The 26,371-nt window shown below is 40.7% G+C and overlaps 1 protein-coding gene across 4 annotated transcripts in view; it reads right to left on the minus strand.

Annotated features, from left to right (window-relative positions):
- The window catches only part of HECTD4 (HECT domain E3 ubiquitin protein ligase 4), a 492,696-nt gene that overhangs the window by 253,175 nt on the left and 213,150 nt on the right, over positions 1–26,371 (minus strand). For all 4 annotated transcript variants that reach the window (XM_033956861.1, XM_033956860.1, XM_033956862.1 and 1 more), the window contains 4 exons: positions 15,215–15,390; positions 7,408–7,543; positions 1,400–1,541; positions 1,148–1,314 (listed from right to left, as the gene is read on the minus strand). In XM_033956861.1, coding sequence (XP_033812752.1) covers positions 1,148–1,314; positions 1,400–1,541; positions 7,408–7,543; positions 15,215–15,390 — 621 coding nt within the window. The remainder of the gene's footprint in view (positions 1–1,147; positions 1,315–1,399; positions 1,542–7,407; positions 7,544–15,214; positions 15,391–26,371) is intronic.

Below are 26,371 nucleotides of genomic sequence, written 5' to 3' on the forward strand. Positions count from 1 at the left end.
CGCCAAAACAGCTCCCTCCATAGCCTGCAGCGGCTGAGAGACCTGAACAGTCTCAGCCGCTAAAGCAGGCAAGCCGGCATCAGCTGTCAAAATATCAGCTGAGAGGGAATCCTCTAAAACCCGACCGTCGGCGGCTCGGGGAATCCCTCCGTGGGCGGACGGAGAAGACCGGGCTTCTCCACCGTTCCCTGCCGACTCGCGAGGCACCATCGGCGGGGAGCTCTGGGCGCCTGCAGCCGCTGCCGACGGAGCTCCTCCACCGCACCGGCCTGAACACCGCTTGCACAGGCCGGCCGCGAGTGCCTCGCGTCTGGAGCACAATGAGCACTTTTTCCCTTTAGAAGTGCTCATTGCTCCATACGCGACCTAGCTGTAAAAAAGTGCCGGTTAGATGAAAAATACAGTAAAATACAGTGTTCTTAAAGGGATACAACCCTCCAGACCAGCACTACCTCAGGATTTTTTTTTTTTTTTTTACAGAACAGACTCCACAGGCTCTCTAAGCAATATGCCTTGCTTGATTTAGGGGGCAAGGCTTACTGCTGAGGCTCCTCTAAAAAAAAATGGGGAGGTGGAGGAAGTGGGGGGAGGGACCCCGCTCGAGACCCGCCGGGTTTGACACCCCCGAGGTCGGACGAACCCCCAAACAGAGTCCGTCCAAGCTCCGTCCGGCCAAAAACAGGGACAATAAACCCCCTAAACAAATTCCAACAGCCCTACCAAGGGAGATGGGTACAGATCACATCAACACCTGCTGGAGACTGAAAGAAGACTGAGGGAAATAGAGAGGAGGGGCTAGGATATACTGTCCCAAAGTTTTGTTTTCAGTCTCCACCTGCTGGTCATGATTAGATATATACCCATTCGTAAAGTTAACCTCTACTGGTCTGGAGAGTGCTAAAGAACAAACATTAACATTGAATAACGGGTGCCAGTTTTAAAACTCAAGATCGTTTTGAGTCGCCTTAAGTAAAGGACTTCTTGTATTGCAGTTGTGATCTTAAATCCTATTTCAAGTCTACTTTCACGTGGATTCCCTTGAACTGTGATCACTAATCACCGAGTTCCATTTTCAGACCATCACATTTACTGTTAATAGAAAAGGTGTGCCAAACACATTTTTAGGAATCTGAGGGGAGATTCTTACCTTGGTCCTCCTTGAAGCACCATAGTGACTGGTCCTACAAGGTGCGTCACCCCTCCAACACGAACTGCTGCAGTGAGTAATTCTCTCATGTGTACTAGAGCTTGTTTGCGTGTGTTACCTCGACGCCATCGAGTCTGAGCAGCTAAAAGAAAACTACTGCTAGAAACCTGAAACAAAAAGATAATAGGTTATATAAAGGTCAAATACAAAATAGCATCTAAGAGAGCGTTTACTAATTTTGTGAATACACACCGCTTGATCTGGATTGGTCCCAATGAAGGCAAATAGCTGTCCCAGCAACACACTGTAGGTAGGTTTATCTCTGCTATCTTCAATGGTCAAAGACTGGAGAAGAGTAAAGGAACTACTTCTGTGACTGGTAACATTGCGCCTTCTGTAAGAAAATAGCGCTTGGTAAAGAAACCTATGAACAGAATTTATATTAAAAACAGAAATAATTTTCTTTTATTAATTTTCTTTTAACTCTTTAACCCAGGGGTCCACAAAGTCCCTCCTTGAGGGCCAAATCCAGTCGGGTTTTCAGGATTTCCCCAAAGAATATGCATGAGATCTATGTGCATGCACTGCTTTCAATGCATATTCATTGGGGAAATCCTGAAAACCCAACTGGATTCGACCCTCAAGGAGGGACTTTGGGGACTCCTGCTCTAACCTTTCTAGACTGTGGGTAGTTTATGATCTCATTTAAGCTTGTACCATGGAACTTATTCGTAGTTTCAAAGATCGTTCTTCTAGATAATGAATCCGCTGAAAACTATTTACTAATTTTGTAAAGCTTTGGGACAACATCAGTCAAACTTCAAGCTGCTGTTTTACATACTTCTTTGGCTGATGCTTGTTGTTACTTCTATATAAAAGAACCTGGCAGCATGAACTTTTGAAAAAAGCAGAAAATTGTAAGATTCTGAAAGACTTTTTATTCATCAAGAAAATAAAGGTTTAGAACTTGAAGACATTTTCTCAGCTGTTCTGATTTTATGAATGTTTTTGCTCATTATAAAAGGGAAATAATCTTCTTTCCAATTTTCTTTCTAGTAAATAGGTACAGTAGTCTGGACTATAGGTTTTATCCCCATAATTGCGGGACACTTGCAAAAGGCAACAAACAGATTCTTCTGCTCTGCCTCCTTATGTCACTGGGCAGTGTCCGTCTCCCTCAGTTCATACCAAAGCAACAGATAACTTCTAAATAGAAGAAATAACAAGGACAACACGGGAAACTTCCCGACAAAGTTAATTTTGTTCTGCTCAATTAATCAAATGGAAACATACTATAACAAGGGTGGAACGTAACAACCCACTTACCTGAGTGCAACCAGCACTAAAATTTATACAGCATTTCTTGCTTCTTATAAGCTTTTGATAGAGAGAGCTAGGGTATCACTCTTCATGTCTGTTAGATGGGCATCCCATGAACATTTCTTTACCTCTTGGCTGCCCAAAGACAAACATCTAGAACTCCACAACATAACCAAGACCTTAAGCAGGTGTACTCTGAAAGGGCAGGCTGTCCAGACTAATGTACTCGTTTACTGGAAAGAAGATTGCGGTAAGAACCTAAATCTTCTTTTCCAGCGCAAAGGGAGCAATACTCTGCATTATACGGATGTATCAAAGCAGTCCCCCGAATCTAAGGTGGGAATCTGCTTGAAGCACTGAGGCCCAAAAACTGCATCCTTTTTTGCTGTCACGTCCACTCTGTAAAACTTCATAAAAATATGGAGTGTGGCCATTTAGCTGCCCTATAGATCTTGGGTGGTACAGTCCAGCACTCTGCCCATGACAAAGCCATACTTCTTATGGAATGTGCCTTCACCAAAATAGGAGGCTGTTTACCACAGTCAATATATGCAGAAACAAAGCCATGTGAATCTATCTGGAAATAGTAGCCTAGGAGGTTGTCTTTCCCAGGCGACTAAAACTGGTTAAAACAAAGAGATGGTTGAACAGATGAAAGGGATTTGTCACCTCAAGGTAATGGAGAACTCTGACATCCAGCAACACCAAATTCATATCCTGCTGTTTTCCACCTGTAGCCGAAAACGCCGGCAGCCGGACTTCCTGACTTACAGGGAGTGCAGACATTTTCGGCAGAAAGGAAGGCACAGTATACAGAGTCACTCCAGCTTTGTAAACCTGAGGAAGGGCCTCCTACATGAGATAGCCTGAAGTTCTGATATCCTCTTTGTTGAGGCAATAGCTACCAGAAAAACTATCTTTACGGTGAGATCTATTAGTGACACTTCTTGCAAGGGTTTATACAGAGACCCACTAAGGGCCCACACAACAATGTTAACACTCCATGTTGAAAATGGCTGCCACATGGCACAAAGCCACAAGATACGGCGAGCTGCCACTGCAAATGCCAACGACTTGGCAGAAGTTCGCAAGAGGTCATACATGGCATCTGAAAGATAAGAAGCACCCAATTCAATCTTTGCCACCTCGCGCTTCAGCAATTCCCAATCCTCAGTTTTACAGTTAAGGACATGCTCGGCCCAGCGAAAACACACCTGAACCACCAGCCCACCACACATCACTGCCTGGACTGACAGAGCTGTCACATCAAAACTCTGTTTAAGGAGGGACTCCAACTTATGCTCCTCTGGGCCCTTCAAGGCTACACCGTCCTCAACAGGCACAGTATGCCTTTTAAATATGGCTGAGACCACTGCGTTCACTACAGGTGACTTCAGAGTGTCCCTATCCCCTTCAGGAAAGGAATACAAGCAGGCCATGGAGCGCACAAAATGAAAGGGATCTTCCGACACCTGCCACTGTGCGAGCATAATATACCGAATATCCTGATGCATAGGAAAAGAGTGGGAAACAGAGTGGATCCCCTTAAGCAAGTGGTCCACCGTACGTGGGGGCTCCGACACGGTTCCCTCAATATGCAAAACCGAGGAGACCTGAAGAATTAACTCATGAAGCTCTTCCCGCTGAAAAATGCTGTAACTCCCTTTATGCCAGATTACATCAAACAGATATATGAAGACTACAGCTAACCCAAAACACTGTACTCCGACTGATCCACAGTGTTGTATCAAGATTTGATCATATAACCCTCTATTAAAAAAAGAACACTGGATTTCATTACCACATGAAATCACCTATAAAGTACTTCTACTAATTTTCAAAGTCCTTTCATCAGGACCAACCTACCTTGCTCATCATCTTATTACTTATGTTCTTGCCTGGGCTCTAAGATCAAGTAATCATTCCTTCATACCGTATTATAATTCACGAACATATTTGACAAGTGATTTTTTTCTGTTCAAAGCCCTCAATTATGGAATGCTCTTCCCACAACTTTAAGACTACATACATCCCTAGATCGCTTCAAATCAGAGCTTAAAACTTTTGTTTTTACAGATGCCTACTCTTAATATTTTTTCATAATGAATATATGAAATGAGTCTGTGAGCACACACAGTTACCAATATGTATTCCCCTTCTTCCTTTTTTACATTTGTAGCTCCTCCTTCTACCCTCACTGTCATTTTAATGTTATTTTGATAAAGTAAATCAAACAGACAGATATAACTAACGCTTGAATTGGATCAAGACAGAAAATGTGAGGAAAAGGACCTCAAAAACCAAAGGAAAATACTGCAGAGACGATGTACTTGATGACCAGTCTTTATTACAATCAATAAATGTTGTTTTAAGGTGAACCTTTGGTTTTTGTCGCTTCATGTCTACTGCAGTCCTGTTGGATTCCTTTTTTTGCGTCTTTAGGAAAGGACTGCAAATACCTAAACAACGGGTTACATTCCGAGTCTTACTAGGGTCATGAATCTTATTAGCCCTGAAAAACCTCACGATTATATTTTATTTGTAATATTTGTATTTGTATTTTAAATTTTTTAGGTTGTAAAAAAATTATATTGGATACTTTGAACAATAATATATTGCAAAAGGAAACAAACTCCCAATGGAGAATCTACCGTTTCACACAATAGGCTTCTTCAGGGGCTAGTGTTTCTTTAGCGTCCAACTAGGTAACAGTATATCCAAAATAACTGTCCTGAAATTTAGGGACTTTATGTTCAATGTATCCAAGATAATTTTTTACAACCTCAAAAATTCAAAATACAAATAAAAATATTACAAATAAAATATAACCGTGAGGTTTTTCAGGACCGATGATAAGATTCATGACCCCGATAAGACCCTTTGTTTGGCTATTTGAGGTCCTCTTCCTCACATTTTCTAACTGTCTTGATCCAATTCAAGTGTTAGTTATACCTGTCTGCTTGATTTACTTTTTTTAAAGATATCTTTGGGCAGATACAGTGGTACCTCGGTTTACGAGTGCACCGGTTTGCGAGTGTTTTGCAAGACGAGCAAAACATTTGCAAAATCGGTGCCTCGGAAACCGAGCATGGCTCGATTTATGAGCACCCCCCCCCCCCCGCCGCTTCTTACCCTCATCTGGGCACTCTTGAAGCTCGGCCTCCTCGTCTGCTGGGCCTTGAGCATCTGAGCATGCTCAAGGCCTGCTAGTTCATGTTCTGAACGTGAACGTGAACTCGCAGGCCTTGAGCATGCTCAGATGCTCAAGGCCCAGCAGACGAGGAGGCCGAGCTTCAAGAGTGCCCAGATGAGGGTAAGAAGCGGCGGGGGGGATGTCGGATCGTGGCGGGGGGTGCCCAATCGTGTCGGGGGGGTGTCGGATCGTGGCAGGGGGGGTACCCAATCGTGGCGGGGGGGGGGGGGGGGTCGGATCGTGGCGGGGGGGGGTGCCGGTTAGAGGCAGAGGGGGTGCCGGATCGCAGGGGGGGCCTTCGAGGGGAGCAATTCCGGTTCTCGGGGAGGGGGGGGGAACGCATCAAAGCGAGTTTCCATTATTTCCTATGGGGAAACTCGCTTTGATAAACGAGCATTTTGGATTACGAGCATGCTCCTGGAACGGATTATACTCGTAATCCAAGGTACTACTCTATTTAGTTTCTATCTTTTGTTAAGAAATGTTATTTTGCTATCACGCTTTTCTATCCCTTTCCTTATTTTAGAACTGTAAGTCACTTTGGAAGTTTTTAATTGTAAGGCGGGATATTAAGGGCTCCTTTTACAAAGGCGCGTTAGGGCCTTAACGTACGGAATAGTGTGCACTAAAATGCTGCGCACACTAGCCGCTATCACCTCCTCTTGAGCAGGCAGTAGTTTTTCGGTGCGCGCACTAAAAACGCTAACGCACCTTCGTAAAAGGAGCCCTAAATTTTTAATAAATTTGGAAGCTTGGAAGTATTAGAGGGGATGGAGTGGTTCGGTCAAGAGAATTAAGAGATGCACCTAAGAAAGATCCAAACTTAGCATCATGTAGAAAAATTAAACTGGAGATAGTCAAATGACAAATCATAGGACCAGAAAAAAACAGGAGACCTTAATTTTTGCTTTATGTTTTCTCATAAATCAGAAAAAGGATAATACCTCAATGAGAAAATAATTTTGTCACCTTGTCACACCTCATGGCTCCAAGGGCCTAGCATGCCCCTTAGTGCACACCCCTTTAGCCACATCCTATGGCTGCATGCCGCAGCAGTGTCAGCTTTTTCAATGGAAGATTCAGACCCTCTATGATTTCACCAGGTCATCCTCTCCAGTGCCAGAATGGTATCGGCAGGCTCCAAAGTAGACAATCCCCAGGTGGAATAGGGAGCCAAAAGCTGAGGTAGCAGTCAGGAACAGCACTCCTCCACTGCAAAACGCCTTCAGTGAGTACCACTTCCAGATTCTCCACCACAGTATCAGCTTTTTCAATGGAAGATTCAGGCTCTCTATAACCTCATCAGGCTATCCTCTCCAATGCCAAAACAGTATCTGCAGGTTCCAAGGCGGACAATCCACAGGTGGAACAGGGAGCCAAAAGCTGAGGTAACAGTCAGGGACAGCACTCCTCCACTTCAAAATGTCTTCAGAAAGTATCACCTCCATAATAAGTCACTACGGTAATCTGTACAATACTAGCACATAACTTTATGCACTATACATACTGATATATACCATTAGCTTCTTAGCTACAGTGCTCTGCATAGGGTTTCCCAAACCTCTGAGGACCCAGGGATACTGGGATTTTCAGCCTATCTGCAAGGAATATGCACGAGATAAACTTGCATATATTTCCAGTATTTGCAAATTTCTCATGTGCATATATTGAAAACTTCCTGAAAACCCAAATAGCTCTGAGATCCTAGCACAGTTTTGGGAAGCTCAAATTATCACCATATACATACCTTGGATTTGATCTAGTAAACTCAAAGTCTTCATTTCCAATCATTTCCAGGTCAGATGGAGCCGACATGCTGCGCAGGAAGATAGGTTGTTTGACTGCATGAGCTATTACCTTTGTTTCAGATGCTGATTTACAAGCTATAAAGTTAGAAAAGAAACATTTGTTAATAGCAGTATACACTATGACAAAACTATGAAGGTAGCATGAAAATATTTCTGAAGTTTTATCTGACAATTTTTCAAATTTAAATACTCAGCCATTTTGGTAGTAATGTGGGTTTACCAGTTCCTTTCCATGCAATTATTAAAACATTTCTAAGCATAGCATCACATAAAAGATAATGTTAAATGGTCACAATGTTCCTGACTTAGAATACATAGGGAACACTGTTTCAAAAAGATTGTATTTAGGACTTATTGCAAAACATGCTGAGAAAACCAATGAAGCACAAACACAGGTTGACAGACAAACCATTGTATTAAGTTGTTTTCAACATCCCACTCCTACAGTTGTTCACACTAAACTGCAGTGAAGATTATTGTAAAAAAAAATTTTTTAAAGCTACAAATTTTTCCAAATTCAAATTCTTACATATTTCTTAAAGTCATATAGCATCAGGTTAGAAAAGGGAGATAAAATAAGAGAAATGGATGCAATGCCCTCCATTTCAGTGAGAAAAATTTTGGCCATACCTTAATTTTCCTTCCCCGAGTTCAATCTACCCAGTCCAGAACATATGCATTAAGCCTGTCAGCCAGAAGATGGAGACAGACTAAGAGCCATCAGCTCTTTCCTGTAAGGGAGACCATGCAGCCACAGTTCACAAGTATTCCAGTTAATAAAGCATATACCAACTAATTCTCCTCCATATTAAATTCAGAAAAGAGAATTCAAGGTTCTCCCAAATAGCACCATGCTGCCTTGGGAAAATTCAAAGAGCTACTAACTCCTTTCTGCAGACTACACAGGATAGAAACAATACCAAATATACAGAAAAGGATCCTTCTCTCTGGCTGCATGGTGGATTTCATAATTGGTCTGATTGTATTAAAGGAGAGAAAATTAGCAGAAAATTTTTCCTTCCTTTTTATCCTAAGCAGGCCAATCTAGAACATATGGCACGTAGCAAAGCAACCCTTACATTAGTTGGGAAGATACTCCTGACGCCAACACTCCAGTTCCAAACACAGCTGCTTCTCTTACTCATACATCTAGTCTGTAAAACTTGGCAAAGGAAATCAAAGAAGTCCAGACTGAAGCTCTACAAACCTCTTCTTGAGAGATTAACTGTTATTCAGCCCAAGTCGTCGTCAGTTCTCTGGCTGAACGAGTCCTCAGATTCTGAGAAGTGGCTGCCACGCCTTTCCAGGCCCCACTGCGCTATGAACATCTAAACCAGTGGTCTCAAACTCAAACTCTTTGCAGGGCCACATTTTGGATTTGTAGGTACTTGGAGGGCCTCAGAAAAAAATAGTTAATGTCTTATTAAAGAAATGACAATTTTGCATGAGGTAAAACTCTTTATAGTTTATAAATCTTTCCTTTTGGCTAAGTCTTAATAATAATATTGTAATTTATAGCCAAAGAGACATATGATCAAGAAACTGTTTTATTGGGGGATTAAGAATATGGGAAGGGGTATAAGGGAGGGGATGGGGTTTAATAATAATTTTAAAATGGGGAAAAAAGGTTATAATATTGATGTGAGGAATATTATTGATTATTGTTTTGATTTATTATAATGACTTTAAAAATTTTTTCAATAAATGTTAATGGTCTCAACCACCCGATAAAAAGGAAAAAAGTATTGATATATTTAAAAAAACAGAATGCGGATGTCTATTTCATACAGGAGACTCACCTTAATGGAGATGAATCAAAAAAGTTAATTGGTAATTGGGTGAAGGATTGCTTTTTTGCACCAGCAGTGGGAAAAAAAGCTGGGGTAGCAATTTTAATAAATAAAAAATGTTCAGCAGGATTTAATATGGTAAAAGCAGATAAATTAGGAAGATGGGTGCATGTGAACATGAGTATGGGCAATAATACTGTGGCGCTATTTAATGTGTACGTACCTAATTCGAATCAAATTGAATATTTTAAAACTCTACAACCAATAATTTTACCACTGGCTGCTAATAATTTGATAGTGGCAGGAGATTTTAATGCTGTTGTGGACCCTTTATTGGATAAAAAACCTAGTAAAATTTTAAAATCTTTAGGGTTGGATAATTTTATAAATTCTTGTAATTTAAAAGATATATGGAGAATTCTTCATTTTAATGATCGAGATTTTTCATTTTATTCACATGTTCATAAATCTTTTTCTAGAATTGATTATATTTTTGTTTCTCAGGGGCTAATTCAAGATGTTACACAAGCCTCTATAGAACCAATAATTTTATCAGATCATGGAGGAGTGTGGATTTCTTTAAATTTTAATGACCCAGATAATGTTAGGCCGGTATGGAGATTTAATAATGCATTGCTTGCATATCCAAAATTTTGTGAAGAATTTCAATTAAAAATGGATGAATATTTTCAAAATAATATTACAGAGGAAATATCTACAGAAATAATATGGGATGCTTTTAAGGCAACGATGAGAGGGCAAATTATATCATTTTCAGCTTATTCTAAAAAACAATTAAATAAGCAATTTACGGAATTGGAACAAGAAATAAAAGATTTAGAATTAAAATTGATTAATAAGTGGGAGAATTCTACGTTGCAAACTTTATTAAAAGCAAAATATAAATATAATGAGATTTCTTCTAATTTGGCTAAAAAAAATATTATGTGTCAACAAGCTTTGTATTATGGTAGTTCAAATAAGGCGGGAAGACTATTGGCAAATTATCTTAAAGTGAAAAAAAGAAAGATGAAATTGAATGCAATAAAAGATGAAAAAGGTGAAACTCATTTTCAGATTGGTCCTATTTTAAAACAGTTTTTAAATTATTATAAAAACCTGTATTCTTCTGAGTCTTATTTAAATAAAGAAAAAGATGGTATAGAGTTTTTAAATAATATTGAAGGTCCGAAGATTCCTGATCATATAAAAAGAAGTTTGGAAAATCCAATATCTTTACAAGAATTACAAACAGCATTGAAGTCTCTTAGAGTGGGGACCGCTCCAGGTGGTGATGGTTTTACGGTAGAGTTTTATAAAACATTTCAAAATACTCTTTTACCTCATTTATTAAATTTATATCAGAATCAACTAAAGAAAGGTTGTATATCAGGCACTATGGCAGAATCATTAACTATTGTTTTGCCGAAGCCAAATAAAGATCCCATGTTGGTTTCAAATTACAGGCCTATTTCGTTGATAAATGTAGATGGTAAATTATTAGCCAAACTTTTGGCTACACGTTTAGCAAAAGCTCTTCCTCATATAGTTGGTATGAATCAAACAGGGTTTGTTGCTCAGAGACACTCTTCTAATAACACCAGATTGGCATTGCAAATGTTATATTTAACAAAAGAAATTGGAGATCCGGCTTTTTCTGTGTCTCTAGATGCAGAGAAAGCTTTTGATCGTGTGGAATGGACATTTATGTATCAGGCCATGGAGTGGTTTGGTATTGGTTCGGGATTTATACAAATGATTAAAACTCTGTATAGCTCTCCTGTTGCTAGATTATATATCAATAATAATTTTTCTGATTGTTTTAAATTGCAAAGGGGAGTTAGGCAGGGATGTCCTCTATCTCCTTTACTTTTTGATATAGTGCTTGAACCCTTATTACTAGCTATTCAACAGGAAGAGGAGATACAGGGTATTATGCATAAGGATAAAGAATATAAAGTTTCTGCATATGCGGATGATATATTACTTCATTTGAGGAATCCTGAAACAACCATTCCAAATTTATTGGATTTGATAGAAAAATTTGGAAAGTTTTCAGGATATAAAATAAATTGGACTAAATCAGAAGTTCTTCCTTTAAATGTGTATTGCACAAAAGGATTATTTGATTCATTCCCTTTTATATGGAAAGAAGAAGGAATAAAATACTTAGGTATATGGATAAAAAACACGATTGATGAGACAATTATAATGAATGAAAAAAGTTTATTGCAAAAAGTAACAGAGTTATGTGAGCAATGGAATCCATTACATTTATCTTGGTGGGGAAGAGTACAAACAGTCAAAATGATGATATTGCCTGTGGTTTGTTATCAAATGGGAATGATACCAGTTTTTTTTCAGGGGTCTTTTTACAAAAAGTTAAATAATATTCTTAGTAAATTTATTTGGCTGGGTAAAGCTGTAAGAATTGCTCTAGTGACTTTACAAAAACCAATTGAGGAGGGAGGGGTAAATTTTCCAAATTTTTATAGGTTTCATCAATCCTATATCTTGCGCCAAGGTATGTATTGTGTCCTCCCAGAACTCATGGAGAAGCTTCCAGATTGGTTATGGTTGGAGTGGCAGCTCATGTCTCCTATTAGGCTTCGTCATTTGATTAGTATTAAAATGCCTAGAATAAGGAAAAGTAATAGGATATTAATGGACACATGGACAACATTAAAGTATGTTAACAACTTAACTCCTATTACTATTCAAAAATCTACTTGTCAAAATATATGGCTGAACTCCAAGATACAAATAGGCGGTTTTATGATTGTCTGGAAGGATTGGATTGAAGCAGGAATACGTACTTTAAATGATGTTATTAATGATGGTAAGCTGCTGGAGTTTTCACAATTACAACATAAATTTGGACTTAATAAAAAACAAAGTTATAAATGGTTGCAATTGAAGCAGGCCATTCAGGCAGGGTTCCCTGAATGGAAATCTTTAAATACTCATTTTACTCTAGAATTCTTATGCTTCCAGGCAGATTTTATGGGTCACCAGGCCGCGCAGTGGTACAAAACATTGTCTGGATATTTAAATAAAAAACCAAGGACTGTACTTAGAGATATTTGGAGCATTGAGATTAAGCATCAAATTAATGCATCTCAATGGCCACGTATTTGGTCTTGGAGGATAAGATGTACAATGTCTGTGTCTTTGAGGCAAACATGGTTTTTCCTGTTGCATAGAGCATTCTGGACCCCTGTTCGTTTACAAAAATTGGATTGCTCTAAGTCTAATAGATGTTGGCATTGTGCTGGAACTCTAGATCATCTATTATTTTATTGTCCGTTTATTAATAATTTTTGGAAATTGATCTGGGGTCAAATAAATTGTATGTTAGAGAATCCTGTGGCCTTATCATATGACACAGTTTTGTTTGGAATGTCTATGAGGGCCAAAAGTCAAATTTCATCGAATAATAATAAACTGTTAATGATTTTAACAGGAGTTGCCATCCAACATATAATATATAATTGGAAAGACTATAGGGGATTGAATTATTGTTTTTGGTGGAGTTCGGTTTGTCAAGTGTATGAAATGGAAAAAACATTGGCAATTAAGAGTGGTTATTATAAGAAATTTAAAGGGGTGTGGGGACCATTAATTGAGTATTATAATAAATAATTGTATTTATCCCCATTAAATATGTGTAGAGGGAAGGGGGATGAGTGGGTTTTATGACATTATGAGGGGTAATATATGAAAAGGGAGGGAGGGGAGATAATCTATGGTATAAAATGATTGTAGAGTTTCAAGTGAAGAATGTACAGTATGATTTGATTTCTTTTACACTTGATTGTATAATGTAAAAATGAATAAAGATATTAAAAAAAAAAAAAGAAACTGTTTTATTTTACTTTTGTGATTATGATAAACATACCGAGGGCCTCAAAATAGTTCCTGGCGGGCCGCGAGTTTGAGACCACTGATCTAACACTTTAGGACCCTACACTCTCCTCTCCCCTCCCATTTCCCTCCAAAAGGAGAGCAAAATCAAAACCACTTTGGGAAGAGGGAACTGTATGAACAGAAACTCCTGCTTCTGTAAAATGCAAGAAGGGATCTTGGCAAGATAAGTCCTGTAATTCCGAAATACTCCTTGCTGAAGAAATTGCTTCCAAAATTACTAACTTCAGCATAGGATCCTTTAAAGTTGAAAAGGTAGAACCATCAACACTCACAAAACCAAATTAAGATGCCAAGGTGAAATGGTGTGGTGGCTGTGATAGTCCACTCTTGAAAGGTAACTCCTTCTTTGAAAGCTAATCATAAACTACATTAAGTAGTCCAATAAAAAAGGTATTAATATTTTCCCTTATGTTTTTGTTTTATTTCTACATATTACCAGATTCCAAGATAGAACTACAGGTTGAAAATAGGTTTTCTTTAGGGAATACACATAAGAACATAAGAATTGCCACTGCTGGGTCAGACCAGTGGTCCATCATGCCCAGCAGTACACTCACGCGGCGGCCCTCTGGTCAAAGACCAGCACCCTGAGACTAGCCCTACCAGCGTTCGTCCTTGTTCAGCAGGAACTTGTCCAACTTTGTCTTGAATCCCTGGAGGGTGTTTTCCCCTATAACAGACTCCGGAAGAGCGTTCCAGTTTTCTACCACTCTCTGGGTGAAGAAGAACTTCCTTACGTTCGTACAAAATCTATCCCCTTTCAATTTTAGAGAATGCCCTCTTGTTCTCCCTACCTTGGAGAGGGTGAACAACCTGTCCTTATCTACTAAGTCTATTCCCTTCAGTACCTTGAATGTTTCGATCATGTTCCCTCTCAATCTCCTCTATTCGAGGGAGAAGAGGCCCAGTTTCTCTAATATTTCGCTGTACGGCAGCTCCTCCACTCCCTTAACTGTCTTAGTCGTTTTTCTGTGGACCCTTTCGAGTAGTACTGTATCCTTCTTCATGTACGGGGACCAGTGCTGAACGCAGTACTCCAGGTGAGGGCGCACCATGGCCTGGTACAGCGGCATGATAATCTTCTCCGATCTTCATATGTGAATACATCGATGCTCCCTCTAACTAGCCTAACATGCTAGTGCTGTCACTTGCAATTTTAGGCAGTATGATGATATATACCTTTTAAAAAAACTTTCAGAGGTTACCGATGTCCAAAAAGGAAAGGATCCTCTCTCTTCACACTATGCTTCAAAGACCTTCCAGACTAGAATATGCTTCCTTGTAAAAAAAAAAAAAAAATCACGATGATGCTGTTCACATAGAGTCATATGGAGGCTCATATTCAGATCACGTGCAGTCCATGGTAATACCAAAAATTCAATGCTGGCACTGGATTTCTGGTCTATTTTTGGCAGACATAGACAGTCAGCTAAGTTTAAATGGCCAAAGATATACCACCCTTTTTGGCAGATGTCTTTGGCTACTGAACTTAGCCGGCAAGCTGCTGAATATTGGTGGTGACCAGCTATGTCACATGACATAGCCTGCCACTAACCAATCTGGAGTATGAGATATTCTGTGAGGGAAAGCTAGCTACGTGCTATTTAAACAGCTGTCTAAATAGCATTGAATATTGGGCCATGGTCTTTCTGCCTCAATTTCTCAATGGCCAGGCCATATGATAAAAAGGAGATGAGCTGTCCATGACTACTGGGGTCCTTGCCAAGAGTCCTCATCTCTGAGGTGGTTTGAGGTCGTCCTTAATCTGCAACTGAACCAGGTCTGAATACCAAAGACATCTCAGACACTCTGGCACAACTAGGATTACCATTCCAGGATGAGATGTTATCTTCTGTAACAGACAGCCCATCAATGGCTAAGGGGGAAAACCATACAGCCAATTCAATTTTAGCCATGCCTGAAGAAGAGCACCTATACCAAATCACTTCTTTCTCCATTCAGTGGCCTTGAGTGATCTGTAGAGAACAGCTACTAATGGCTATGGAAAACATGAAGAACATTATAATACCTGGTGTTTCAGCAGGAGTATCAGATATACTCCTTGTGATGCCAGACTGTGCTGCAATAGTGACATGTAGCAACAGCTCAGCTCTATTCATCAAGCTTTTCACTAAGGTTTTTGTTTTGGCCATAGGATGTGAGGATTTCAGATTCAGGGAATTCACTTCTTGAAAGAATTTCTCTCTGAAGGAACAAATAGATATAGCATAGTTACTCAACTGTAGCAGGTATTATCCGAGGACAGCAGGTAGATATTCTCACATGGGTGACGTAATCCAGCACGGACAGTCAAAAAAAAAAAGTGTACTGTCACTTTAAAATTTTAAGACTGCCCATACCGCATGCAAGCTTGTGCCTTCCCACCCAGTATCAGCTCGTAAGATCATCAGTTCAGTAACAAAGTTAAGAAGCCAACTAGGGGAGGAGAGAGGATTGTGAGAATATCTGTCTGCTGTCCTCGGAAAACACCTGCTACAGGTAACTATGCTTTATCCAAGGACAAGCAGGCAGTATATTCTCATATGTGGGACTCCCTAGCTGCCAGGATTATTGACAACTACAATGAGCCTGTTGAAACCAAAAGGTTTGGAGGGAAGTTGGCATCTAAGTGGAGAAAATGTAGAACTGCTTGGCCAAACTGACTATCCCATCTGGAATGATTCTTCAAACAATAGTGAGATATGAAGGTATGAACTGAGAACCAAGTGGCTGCTTTACAGATGTCCTTGATGGGAGTGGAATGTAGATAAGCTACTGAAATCGCCATTGCTCAAACTTTATGTGCAGTGACACGGCCTTCAAGAATCAGCCCAAGCAAAAGGAGATACAGTCTGCCAGACATGTGGTGACAGGTGTTCCTAGTCTGTTTGGGTCAAAAGAAAGGAACAGTTGAGTGGAAGTTCTGCAAGGTTTAGTCTGATCCAAGTAATAAGCAAGAGCATGTTTACAGTCCAATGTATGGCATGAAGATTCAGCAGGGTGAGAATATGGTCTTGGAAAGAAGATAGGAAATAGACTGGTTCAGATGAAATTTCAAGATGACTTTTGGTCCCTTCTGATTATTACCCAATTGCGAATATACCTCTAATGACAAAAATGATGGAATCAATTATATCTAGTCAACTTTCTAACTATTTAGAAAAATTCTCTATCCTTTTGCCATTTCAACATGGGTTCAGACCAAATTTCAGCACAGAAACTTTTGTCACTAACTGCAAAGATTCAAAATTTACAGATGCAAAATAAATATGTGGTGTTGCTACAATTCGATCTGTTTGGCTGCGTTCAATGTGGTCCATCATGACATTCTGATCCGTATGCTAGCTGACATAGGTTTGCATCATGTGATTTTAGATTGGTTTAGCAAATTCCTCTCGCTGCGCTCCTATGAGGTATGTCTAGAGCAGGGGTGCCCAATAGGTCGATCGCGATCGACCGGTAGCTCGCCAAGGCAAAGTGAGTCGATCACCCAGGACTCACTTTGCCTTGGCGATCTATCGGGCCAATCAGTCTTCCTCTCTCCGACGTCAATTCTGCTGTCGGAGAGGAAGTTCGGGCCAGCCAATCGCTGCCTGGCTGGGCGGAACTTCCTCTCCGACTGCAGAATTGATGTCGGGGAGAGGAATGCTGGTCGGCCTGAAGCAGGAAGAGCATGGGGCGGCGGCGGCTTTGGGGCCTGTTATCCATTGGTGGCGGTTTGGTCCTGTTCCCCGATGGCAGTTGCAGTGGCTTGGGGAAGGGCAGGGAAAAAGAAAGGAAGGGGGCAGGCAGGAAGACCGAAGGAAAGAAGAGAAACAGAAAAAAAGAAAGGGGGCATGAAGAGAGAAAGAAAGAAAGGTCAGGGAGAGAGGAAGAAAAAGTTGGGGGAGGGAATGAGGCGTGGAGGAGAGGATTGAAAGAAAGATTGGATGCACAGTCAGAAGAAGAAAGTGCAACCAGAGACTCATGAAATCACCAGACAAGGTAGGAAAAATGATTTTATTTTAAATTTAGTGATCAAAATGTGTCTGAATTTATATCTGCTGTCTATATTTTACAATATGGTCCCCTTTAACTAAACCGCAATAGTGATTTTTAGCGCAGGGAGCTTATGAGCGTTGAGAGCAGCGCTGGGCATTCAGCGCAGCTCCCTGCACTAAAAACTGCTATTGTGGTTTAGTAAAAAGGGAGGGGGGTGGGTATTTGTCTATTTTTGTATGGTTGTTACTGAGGTGACAGTGCATAGAGTCATCTGCTTTGACCTCTTTGAAAAAACCCTGGAATAGGAATGATAATTAACAATTCTATGTGTACAGTGTGCGTTGTGTTTTTTTAAAATTTTATTGTAGGTAGATCATTTTGACTTGGTCATTTTAAAAGTAACTCGCGAGTCAAAAAAGTGTGGGCACCCCTGGTCTAGAGGGTGAGGTTTCATCGTCATGGATACCTAATTGTGCGGTACCGCAAGGCTCCCCCTTGTCACCAATTTTGTTCAATATCTACAGGACTTCATTGAAAAATTTTTGTCTTTCCTCCGCAGAGACTATATTTACTTATGTGGATGATATTTTCATTCTATTGGAAGTCAGTCCCAATCTTGGTAATTTGGTTTTGGGCATTGACAGTTGCATTTCCAAATTACAGATGTGGGCGGCGTCCATCCAAATGAAACTGAATGTCTCTAAAACCAAATTACTTTGGATTGGGCCTAGATTAGAAAACCTTCCTACTGATGTTACATTAAAATCGGGCATCTCATTACACCTAGATTTCTCCTCTAGAATTTTAGGTATTATTCTGGATTCCTCTCTTACATTTCATGATCAGATAAACTCTTTGGCAAAGAAATGTTTCATTAGTTTGCATACGCTGAGGAAAGTTAGATCACTATTTCATCATGAACATTACTTATTGCTGGTACAAGTCTACTGTCCTCGCTCAGTTGGACTATTGTAGCTCTGTCTATTTGGGTATCAAACAGGATAGTTTAGACCGGCTGCAGCTGATACAAAACACAGCATCTAAACTTATTTTTGGAAAGAGGAAGTATGATCATGTATCCCCATTATTGAGAAAACTTCACTGGCTACCAGTTCGTTACAGGATACAGTTCAAGTGTGCATTTGTTATCTTTAAATTCCTTTATGGAATATTTGACTCTTCTATCCCTCTATGTTGGAATGCTACCAGATTCAAGGACTACAACATATCCTTCTTCTAGAGGAACATATCCTTCTTCTATGGGAATTAAATATGCTGGGAAGCTTAGCAAATCTATGGCATTCAAACTGGTTGAAATTTGGAATGGGTTTCCTGATTTCACCAGACTGATAGGAGAGATTTTACAATTTTGGAAAGCTCTAAAAACCTGGTTGTCTACATTATACTTGGAAGTGTTGAAGTGCAGTAGTAATGTCTTTTAATAAAATTTTAAACAACTTCCATTTTAATTTCCTTGTTGTCTTTGAACCGATAATTACCTTATTCTTAGGCCTCCCCTTTATAGGCTTGCTCTTATGTTAATCAAATTTAATCAACTGTAAAATGAGTCGAGTCTCTTCGGGAGATGACCCGGTAATATTAGATTAGATTAGACCTTTATCTCATCATGGTAGAATGTTATAAAAGGTGGATCTGACACAAGTGCTTGAAGTTCACTGACTCAGACGGGTTCAGACATGAGGAATATTACTTTCCAAGTGAGATGCTTAAAGCTGAAGTTGAGAGTGGCTTAAATGGAGGCTTCATCAGAGTGGAAAGTATAACATTTAAAGTCCTGAGTCAGCGGAGAAGTTTTAAGAGGCAGCTTGGTATGGTAAAGATCTTTCATGAATCTAGAAACCAAAGGATGTACAAACAATGGCTTTCTGTTCAATGGTGGATGAAAAACACTAACAACATTGAGATGAACTAAGGCAGAAGTAGTTTTGAGACCAGGTGGTGTAGAAGGTAGTTTAGAATCGATGGGAGAGGACAAGCGATTGGATCAGTGAATGGAGATTATACCAGACTGTGAAGCAATTCCACTTGAAACAATAGCAGTGCTGAGTGGAGGAATTTCTAGAAGCTTCAATGATGGCTGACACGGGTGCAGTAAGTGCAAAAGCATCTACATACTGGGGAGAGAGATACCGTGCTAATGACTGCAGATTTGGATGAAGGCGAGAACCCTCTTGCTGTGTCAGCAGGGTTGGAAAGATTTGAAGTGTGATAGGTTCTAGTATACTGAATTTTAGGAGAAGAGGGAACCAGGGTTAATGGGGCCACTGAGGTGCTACGAGAATCATGGTGGCTTATCTTGGCGAAGTTTGCATAGAACCTTCCCGACTAGAGAAAGAAGACATGACTCCAGACAAGTGAGAGTATTGAGTCTGGAATAGAAGAGTGGAAGCTTGTGGTTTTGGTGGGGAGGAAAAAGGTTCACTTCCAGGGTCCCCAAATCTTAGATTATCTAACATAACATAGTAAATGACTGATGCAAGACAGTAGAGTTGAATGACCACTCATGAGGTTGAAAGAGTATGCTCAACTTATCGGCTAAGATGTTTTGTTTCCCTGCTAGATAAATTGTTTTTTGAAATATCTTGCAGATATGGCACCAATTCTGATATTGACAAGGATACATTAGGCGCTGGCTGCATTGGGTGTTGAGGCGTTTGGGACCTTGGTGTCAAGGAACATCTCAGAGGAGACACCAACTGAAGAGATGGCTATCTGGCATTGATGCTTAGAGTATGTCAAGGGTGATGACACTTGAGATGAGCAGATATGTTTATGCTTCTTAGCTTTCTTACAAGGCTTTCCCCTCTCTGATAGTAGCACCAATGATGGATTTATTGTAGTTCCACCCAGTTTTTTTGTGTATCATTGAATACGTCATTGTCCATGTCTCATGTTTTTAAATATATTTTTTAAAGATTATAATTAGATTCCCTTTTTTATGTACATTGCCTAGAAACTATGATAGGCGATCAATCAAAAATTTTAATAAACTTGAAGAGATGGAATGGATCATTGATTCTGTCTATGTCGATGCTGGAGTAGTTCCAGATGTAGCTTTGGTATCAGTCTCCAGTCATAGTCAAAGTACACAAAGCTGATCCGAAAAGTTTATTTTCTTTTTAGTATTTATATATCACTTACAGCCTACCATATTTTTCGCTCCATAAGACGCACTTTTTTCCACCCAAAAGTAGGTGGAAATCTCGGTACGTCTTATGTAACGAAGATACAAAATTTATACCCCCTCTTAGTGTTGTAAAACACTCTCCCACCGCTGCCCCATCTTTTCAAAACATCTCCCCCTTCCGCACCGCACCTTTTCAAAACACCCCCTCCGCCTCTCAGCACCGCCGCCAAACCTTTTCAAAACACCCCTCCCCCCACCTCTCAGCACCGCCACCACCATCATTGGTACCTTTTTTAAACAGCCTGGTGGTCCAGCGGTATCCCTCCCTCACTAGACGTCTCTCGTACCCAGGTCAGGAGCACACGTTATGCGCTCCTACTTGGGCCTGCCGCTGCTTTCTGAATGTTGGAGTCAGTTCTTGTGGGACTCACGAAAACTGACACCAGCCATTCAGAATGCAAAGGCGGGCCCAAGCGGGAGCATGTAACGCTTGCTCCTGACATCCGCGCTTCTGACCTGAGTACAAGAGCTGTCTAGCAAGAGAGGGAGGGATTGGGATGGGGTGGGTGCACAATTTAAAAGGTATGTGTTGTTTTTTTTTTGGTTTTTTTTTTTTTAAAAGGTATGGGGGTATGATTTAAAAGGTAAAGGGGGTGTATAAAACGTTATGGGGGATGATTTAAGGTACTGGGGGGTATGGGACCTGCGTGCCTGTCACTAGGCCTGCCTGCCCTGTGCCCTGTCCCAGCCTGCCCTGTTTCCTGTTCTGGCCTACCACTAGACCACCAGAGGGGGGACAGGGTACAGAGCCTGCCAAGGAGTGTAGGATTGGGTGCAGAGCATGGCAGGGAGAAACTGGTTCAGAATATTATTTTTCTTGTTTTCCTCCTCTAAATCTAGGGTGCATCTTATGGTCAGATGTGTCTTATGGAGCGAAAAATACAGTAAGTGATTTACATTCAGGTACTCAAGCATTTTCCCCTATCTATCCTGATGGGTTCACACTCTTATCATATGTAGCTGGGGCAATGGGGGATTACATGACTTGCTCAGGGGTAACAAGGAGCAGTGTAGGATTTGAATTCACAACCACAGGGTGTTGAGGCTGTAGTTCTAACCACTGCACCACACACTGGCTTTAAGCAACCTCTTCTGCAAATGAGAGTAGTGTGTGCAGGAAATGTCTCTATGGTCAGGACCTAGACACTGGACACACCAATTATGCACTTGAAGCCACTAGGAGACTTGGACATCGATGTAAAAACTGTCAACATGAGATCAAAGGACTCTATGGTCAGGGGAGGTTGAGTAGATGGAATACTAAAAACACATCAAAGCTCCAGTTCGAAAACAGGCTGCAAAGAGTCCAAAGGCCCAAAAACAAAATCGGTAAAAGATGCAACATTTTTAAAACAAATGAATGAAAAATAAATGAAATAGAAAAAATGACTAAAACTAAAGGGAAAAATGAAATGGGAAGGCACAAAAAATTGACAGGTTTGACGCGAAGATCAGCTTTTCAGATCAACAATAAAATGAAAACTGATGGTTCCATGAGCTGACGTTGGGCGGGAAGGCACCAGCACACGTGTGGTACGAGCGTTCTTACAGTTTTAAAGTGACAATACACTTTTTGACAGTCCGTGTTAGATTCCGTGGATGATGTCATCCACACATGAGAATATACTACCTGTTTGTCCTTTGTCCTCAGATAATAAACATTACATAGTTAATTTGTACTGGATAATAGATAAAATTATTTTTCAGCATCACTAATTTGTGCTTATATGTCTAGAGCAGTGATTCCCAACCCTGTCCTGGAGGAACACCAGGCCAATCGGGTTTTCAGGCTAGCCCTAATGAATATGCATGAGAGAGATTTGCATATGATGGAAGTGATAGGCATGCAAATTTGCTTCATGCATATTCATTAGGGCTAGCCTGAAAACCCAATTGGCCTGGTGTTCCTCCAGGACAGGGTTGGGAACCACTGGTCTAGAGAATAAGGGTTGCAACACTACAGCAGTAATATGACATTTAGAATTGGGATCAACCTTTGATCTAATCTGCTCCAGCTAGAAATTTTATTTCATTTTTTTCATTTATTGACACTTTTATCCCACATTTTTCAGAAAGTCTAGTTCAAACAAAGAAAATATATCAGCATTATCACCATCTAAATGAGTATTAAATAAAAGTATAAAAACATGACAGAATAGTCTTAAATTATCAAAGATCATGCATCTTTCAAATCAGTTGATAATAGACCCTAATAAATCAATCTTAAATATGTTTATGTTTATTAAAAACTTTATATACCGCATAACTTTCCAAGCGAGATGCATAACAGCCAAAAAGGCATAATATAACAGCCAACTTAACAGCCATAGCATAACAGCCAAAAAGGATCCAAGCGGTTTACAATATAGTGTATATTTCACATCAATTAAGAAAAGAACTCCATTCAAAAATAGAAAAGGAAAGAATAAGATGTTTTTTGTTTTGTTCTTTTAAATTCATAAAATTCTATAACAATCAAATATTAATAATAAACCATAACTAATTAACACACACTGAAAATTTCTTATAAAAATCACTACATAAATAGGCTTATAAGTTCATTTATAAAGCATGAAATCAAATACACTATTTCACATTAATGTGTTATTACAATATAATCGTAACCGTAAACCTAATTAAAATCTGTTTCTTTAAGCAAAAATGTATTAAAAAGAAAAGTTTTAATTTGCGAAACATTATATAATTTTCTTGTTTCCTGATTTCTCATGGAAGTGACTTCTATTTTTCCAAGATAAAAGAAACCAGTAGAGAAAATGGATTTATATTTTTACAGGTTAGGTAAAGAAGAATTAAATATTCTCTTAAGCTTAATACAGCATTGCAAGAAGATCAATCATTCCTTGCATATGGCTAGGAGTCAATCCATGTAAATTTTGGTGGATTAATGCAAATAATTTGAAAATAAGCCACTCCTTTATTGTTAACCAATGAAGGATACAGATAGAGGGTAACTTTACAGGACACTAAATGAATAGGGGATTCACGTTTTAGGTAAAGGATCACTTACAGGTCATGGACCTGGGGGGCCGCTACGGGAGCGGACTGCTGGGCACGATGGACCCTGGTCTGACCCGGCAGAGTCAATGCTTATGTTCTTAAAGATTGCAATAGTGGTGTGGCCCTCTCTTAACGTGATACACTGCAAATCAGTCATGCTGCAGTATTCTGACCAGACTGAAGTTTTAAAAAAATGTTTATTCTTTACAGCCAGCGAAGATCACAGTACAACAATCAATCAATCTGAGACAAAATCAGAGACTAACTGTAAAGGGGCCTCTGGTAAAAAAATAAAAATTAAAAAATTAAAAATGCTTTATTCTCTTTGGTTGCTATAAAATTCTAAAATTTGGAGAACAAACTAAGATGGCGACAGAGCAGGACGCGCGTTTGTGAGCTCCTGAGTTGGCAAGTCTATTTCTTACCTGTTAGGTTTCCTTTAATTCTTCTCAATACCGAAAAGAAGGGGAAGACAGAGGATCATCCCTCTACCCATCTGCTACATCCACATCGCGTCAGACTGTAATAACTTCATTTACAGTCCCCTCGATGATGGGCTTATCTGCTGTAGAGCCTCAGGAAAGGCTCAGCTTAGACAGTGAATTTTTGCTGAGCCCTGCAGGACCTGACCCTCCCCCTGCGCCTGGAAACGCAGCTACGTCAAACCTCCGACTAAAGGGCTCCCTGGAAATGGAAGGGAGGGAGAATTTGTTGCAGTCGGCAAGGTTGGAGGCGAATGCTTCAACATTTTCAACTTCGTTGAAGCCGTTCGAGGGAGGAGCACCGAATGAGAGCGGTGGCGAGTTGGAAGGAAACACGAGCCGCGATGGAGCTCAGCGGCTGGAACAAAACCAGTCTCAGATGACCCAACTCAAGCCGCTTCTCAGACCACCAATGGTAACCCTGGACTCTCTTTGGACAGCAATTGAAAACCTTCAATTGGTATGTAGCAACGTTATTTCTCTAACTCTTGGGCTCCCATTAAAAATTAACCAATTGGAAACCCAGGTTCAACAGCAAAACCAGAAAATTGGGGAGATTGAACATACTATGTTGGCGGTCAAAAAGCACAGTTACTTACCGTAACAGGTGTTATCCAGGGACAGCAGGCAGATATTCTTGACTGATGGGTGACGGCACCGACGGAGCCCCGGTACGGACAATTTTAGAGTGATTGCACTCTAAGAACTTTTTAGAAAGTTCTAGCTCGGCCGCACCGCGCACGCGCGAGTGCCTTCCCGCCCGACAGAGGCGCGCGGTCCCTCAGTTAGTATAAGCCAGCTAAGAAGCCAACCCGGGGAGGTGGGTGGGACGCAAGAATATCTGCCTGCTGTCCCTGGATAACACCTGTTACGGTAAGTAACTGTGCTTTATCCCAGGACAAGCAGGCAGCATATTCTTGACTGATGGGTGACCTCTAAGCTAACAAAAAGAGGGATGGAGGGAAGGTTGGCCATTAAGAAAACAAATTTTGTAAAACAGATTGGCCGAAGTGACCATCCCTTCTGGAGAATGCATCCAGACAATAATGAGATGTAAAAGTGTGAACTGAGGACCAAGTAGCAGCTTTGCAGATTTCCTCAATAGGAGTGGAACGGAGGAAAGCTACAGATGCTGCCATTGCTCTGACTCTATGGGCCGTGACAGAACCTTCCAGTGTCAGTCCGGTCTGAGCATAACAGAATGAAATGCACGCTGCTAGCCAATTAGACAACGTACGTTTAGAAACAGGACGTCCCAATTTATTCGGATCAAAGGACAGAAAAAGCTGGGGAACTGATCTGTGGGGTTTCGTACGCTCCAGATAGTAAGCAAGAGCCCTTTTACAATCCAAAGTATGCAGAGCTTGTTCCCCAGAATGAGAATGAGGTTTTGGAAAGAAAACCGGTAGAACAATGGATTGGTTGAGATGAAATTCAGAAACAACCTTGGGGAGAAACTTTGGATGTGTGCGCAGAACCACCTTGTCATGGTGAAAAACCGTAAAAGGTGGATCTGCAACCAGTGCATGAAGCTCACCGACTCTCCTGGCAGAGGTAAGAGCAATAAGGAAAAGTACTTTCCAAGTGAGAAATTTGAAAGGAGAAGTAGCTAAAGGTTCAAATGGAGGTTTCATTAAAGCTGAAAGAACCACATTGAGATCCCAGATAACCGGAGGGGCTTTAAGAGGTGGTTTCACATTGAAAAGCCCACGCATGAACCTGGACACCAGGGGATGAGCTGAAAGAAGTTTTCCATGGACTGGCTCATGAAAAGCTGCAATGGCACTGAGGTGGACCCTGATGGAAGAGGACTTCAGGCCAGAGTCAGACAAAGAAAGAAGATAATCCAACAACGCCTCCACTGCTAGGGAAGTGGGATCAAGATGATGAAGAAGACACCAGGAAGAAAATCTCGTCCACTTTTGATGGTAACATTGTAGAGTGGCTGGTTTCCTGGAGGCATCCAGAATGGAACGAACGGGCTGAGACAAAAGAGTATCAGTCGAGTTCAGCCCGAGAGATACCAAGCCATCAGGTGTAGAGACTGAAGGTTGGGATGCAGAAGGGTTCCCTGCTGTTGGGTAAGCAGAGAAGGAAACAGAGGAAGAAGAAAAGGTTCCCTGGAACTGAGTTGAAGTAGAAGGGAGAACCAATGTTGCCTGGGCCACCTCGGAGCAATCAGAATCATGGTGGCTCGTTCCCTCTTGAGCTTGAACAAGGTTCTCAACATGAGAGGCAGAGGAGGGAAGGCGTACAGGAACAGATTCGACCAGTCGAGGAGAAAAGCATCTGCTGTTAGACGGTGTGGAGAGTAAAGTCTGGAGCAGAATAGGGGCAGCTGATGATTGTGAGGAGCTGCAAAGAGGTCTATCTGAGGAGTGCCCCATTGATCGAAGATAGACTGCAGAGTCACGGGATCGAGTGTCCACTCGTGAGGTTGGAGAATTATGCTGAGTTTGTCCGCTAAGGAATTCTGTTTCCCCTGAATGTATATAGC

This window comes from Geotrypetes seraphini, chromosome 8, assembly GCF_902459505.1.
Source record: "Geotrypetes seraphini chromosome 8, aGeoSer1.1, whole genome shotgun sequence".
In the NCBI taxonomy this organism is placed as follows: Eukaryota; Metazoa; Chordata; class Amphibia; order Gymnophiona; family Dermophiidae; genus Geotrypetes; species Geotrypetes seraphini.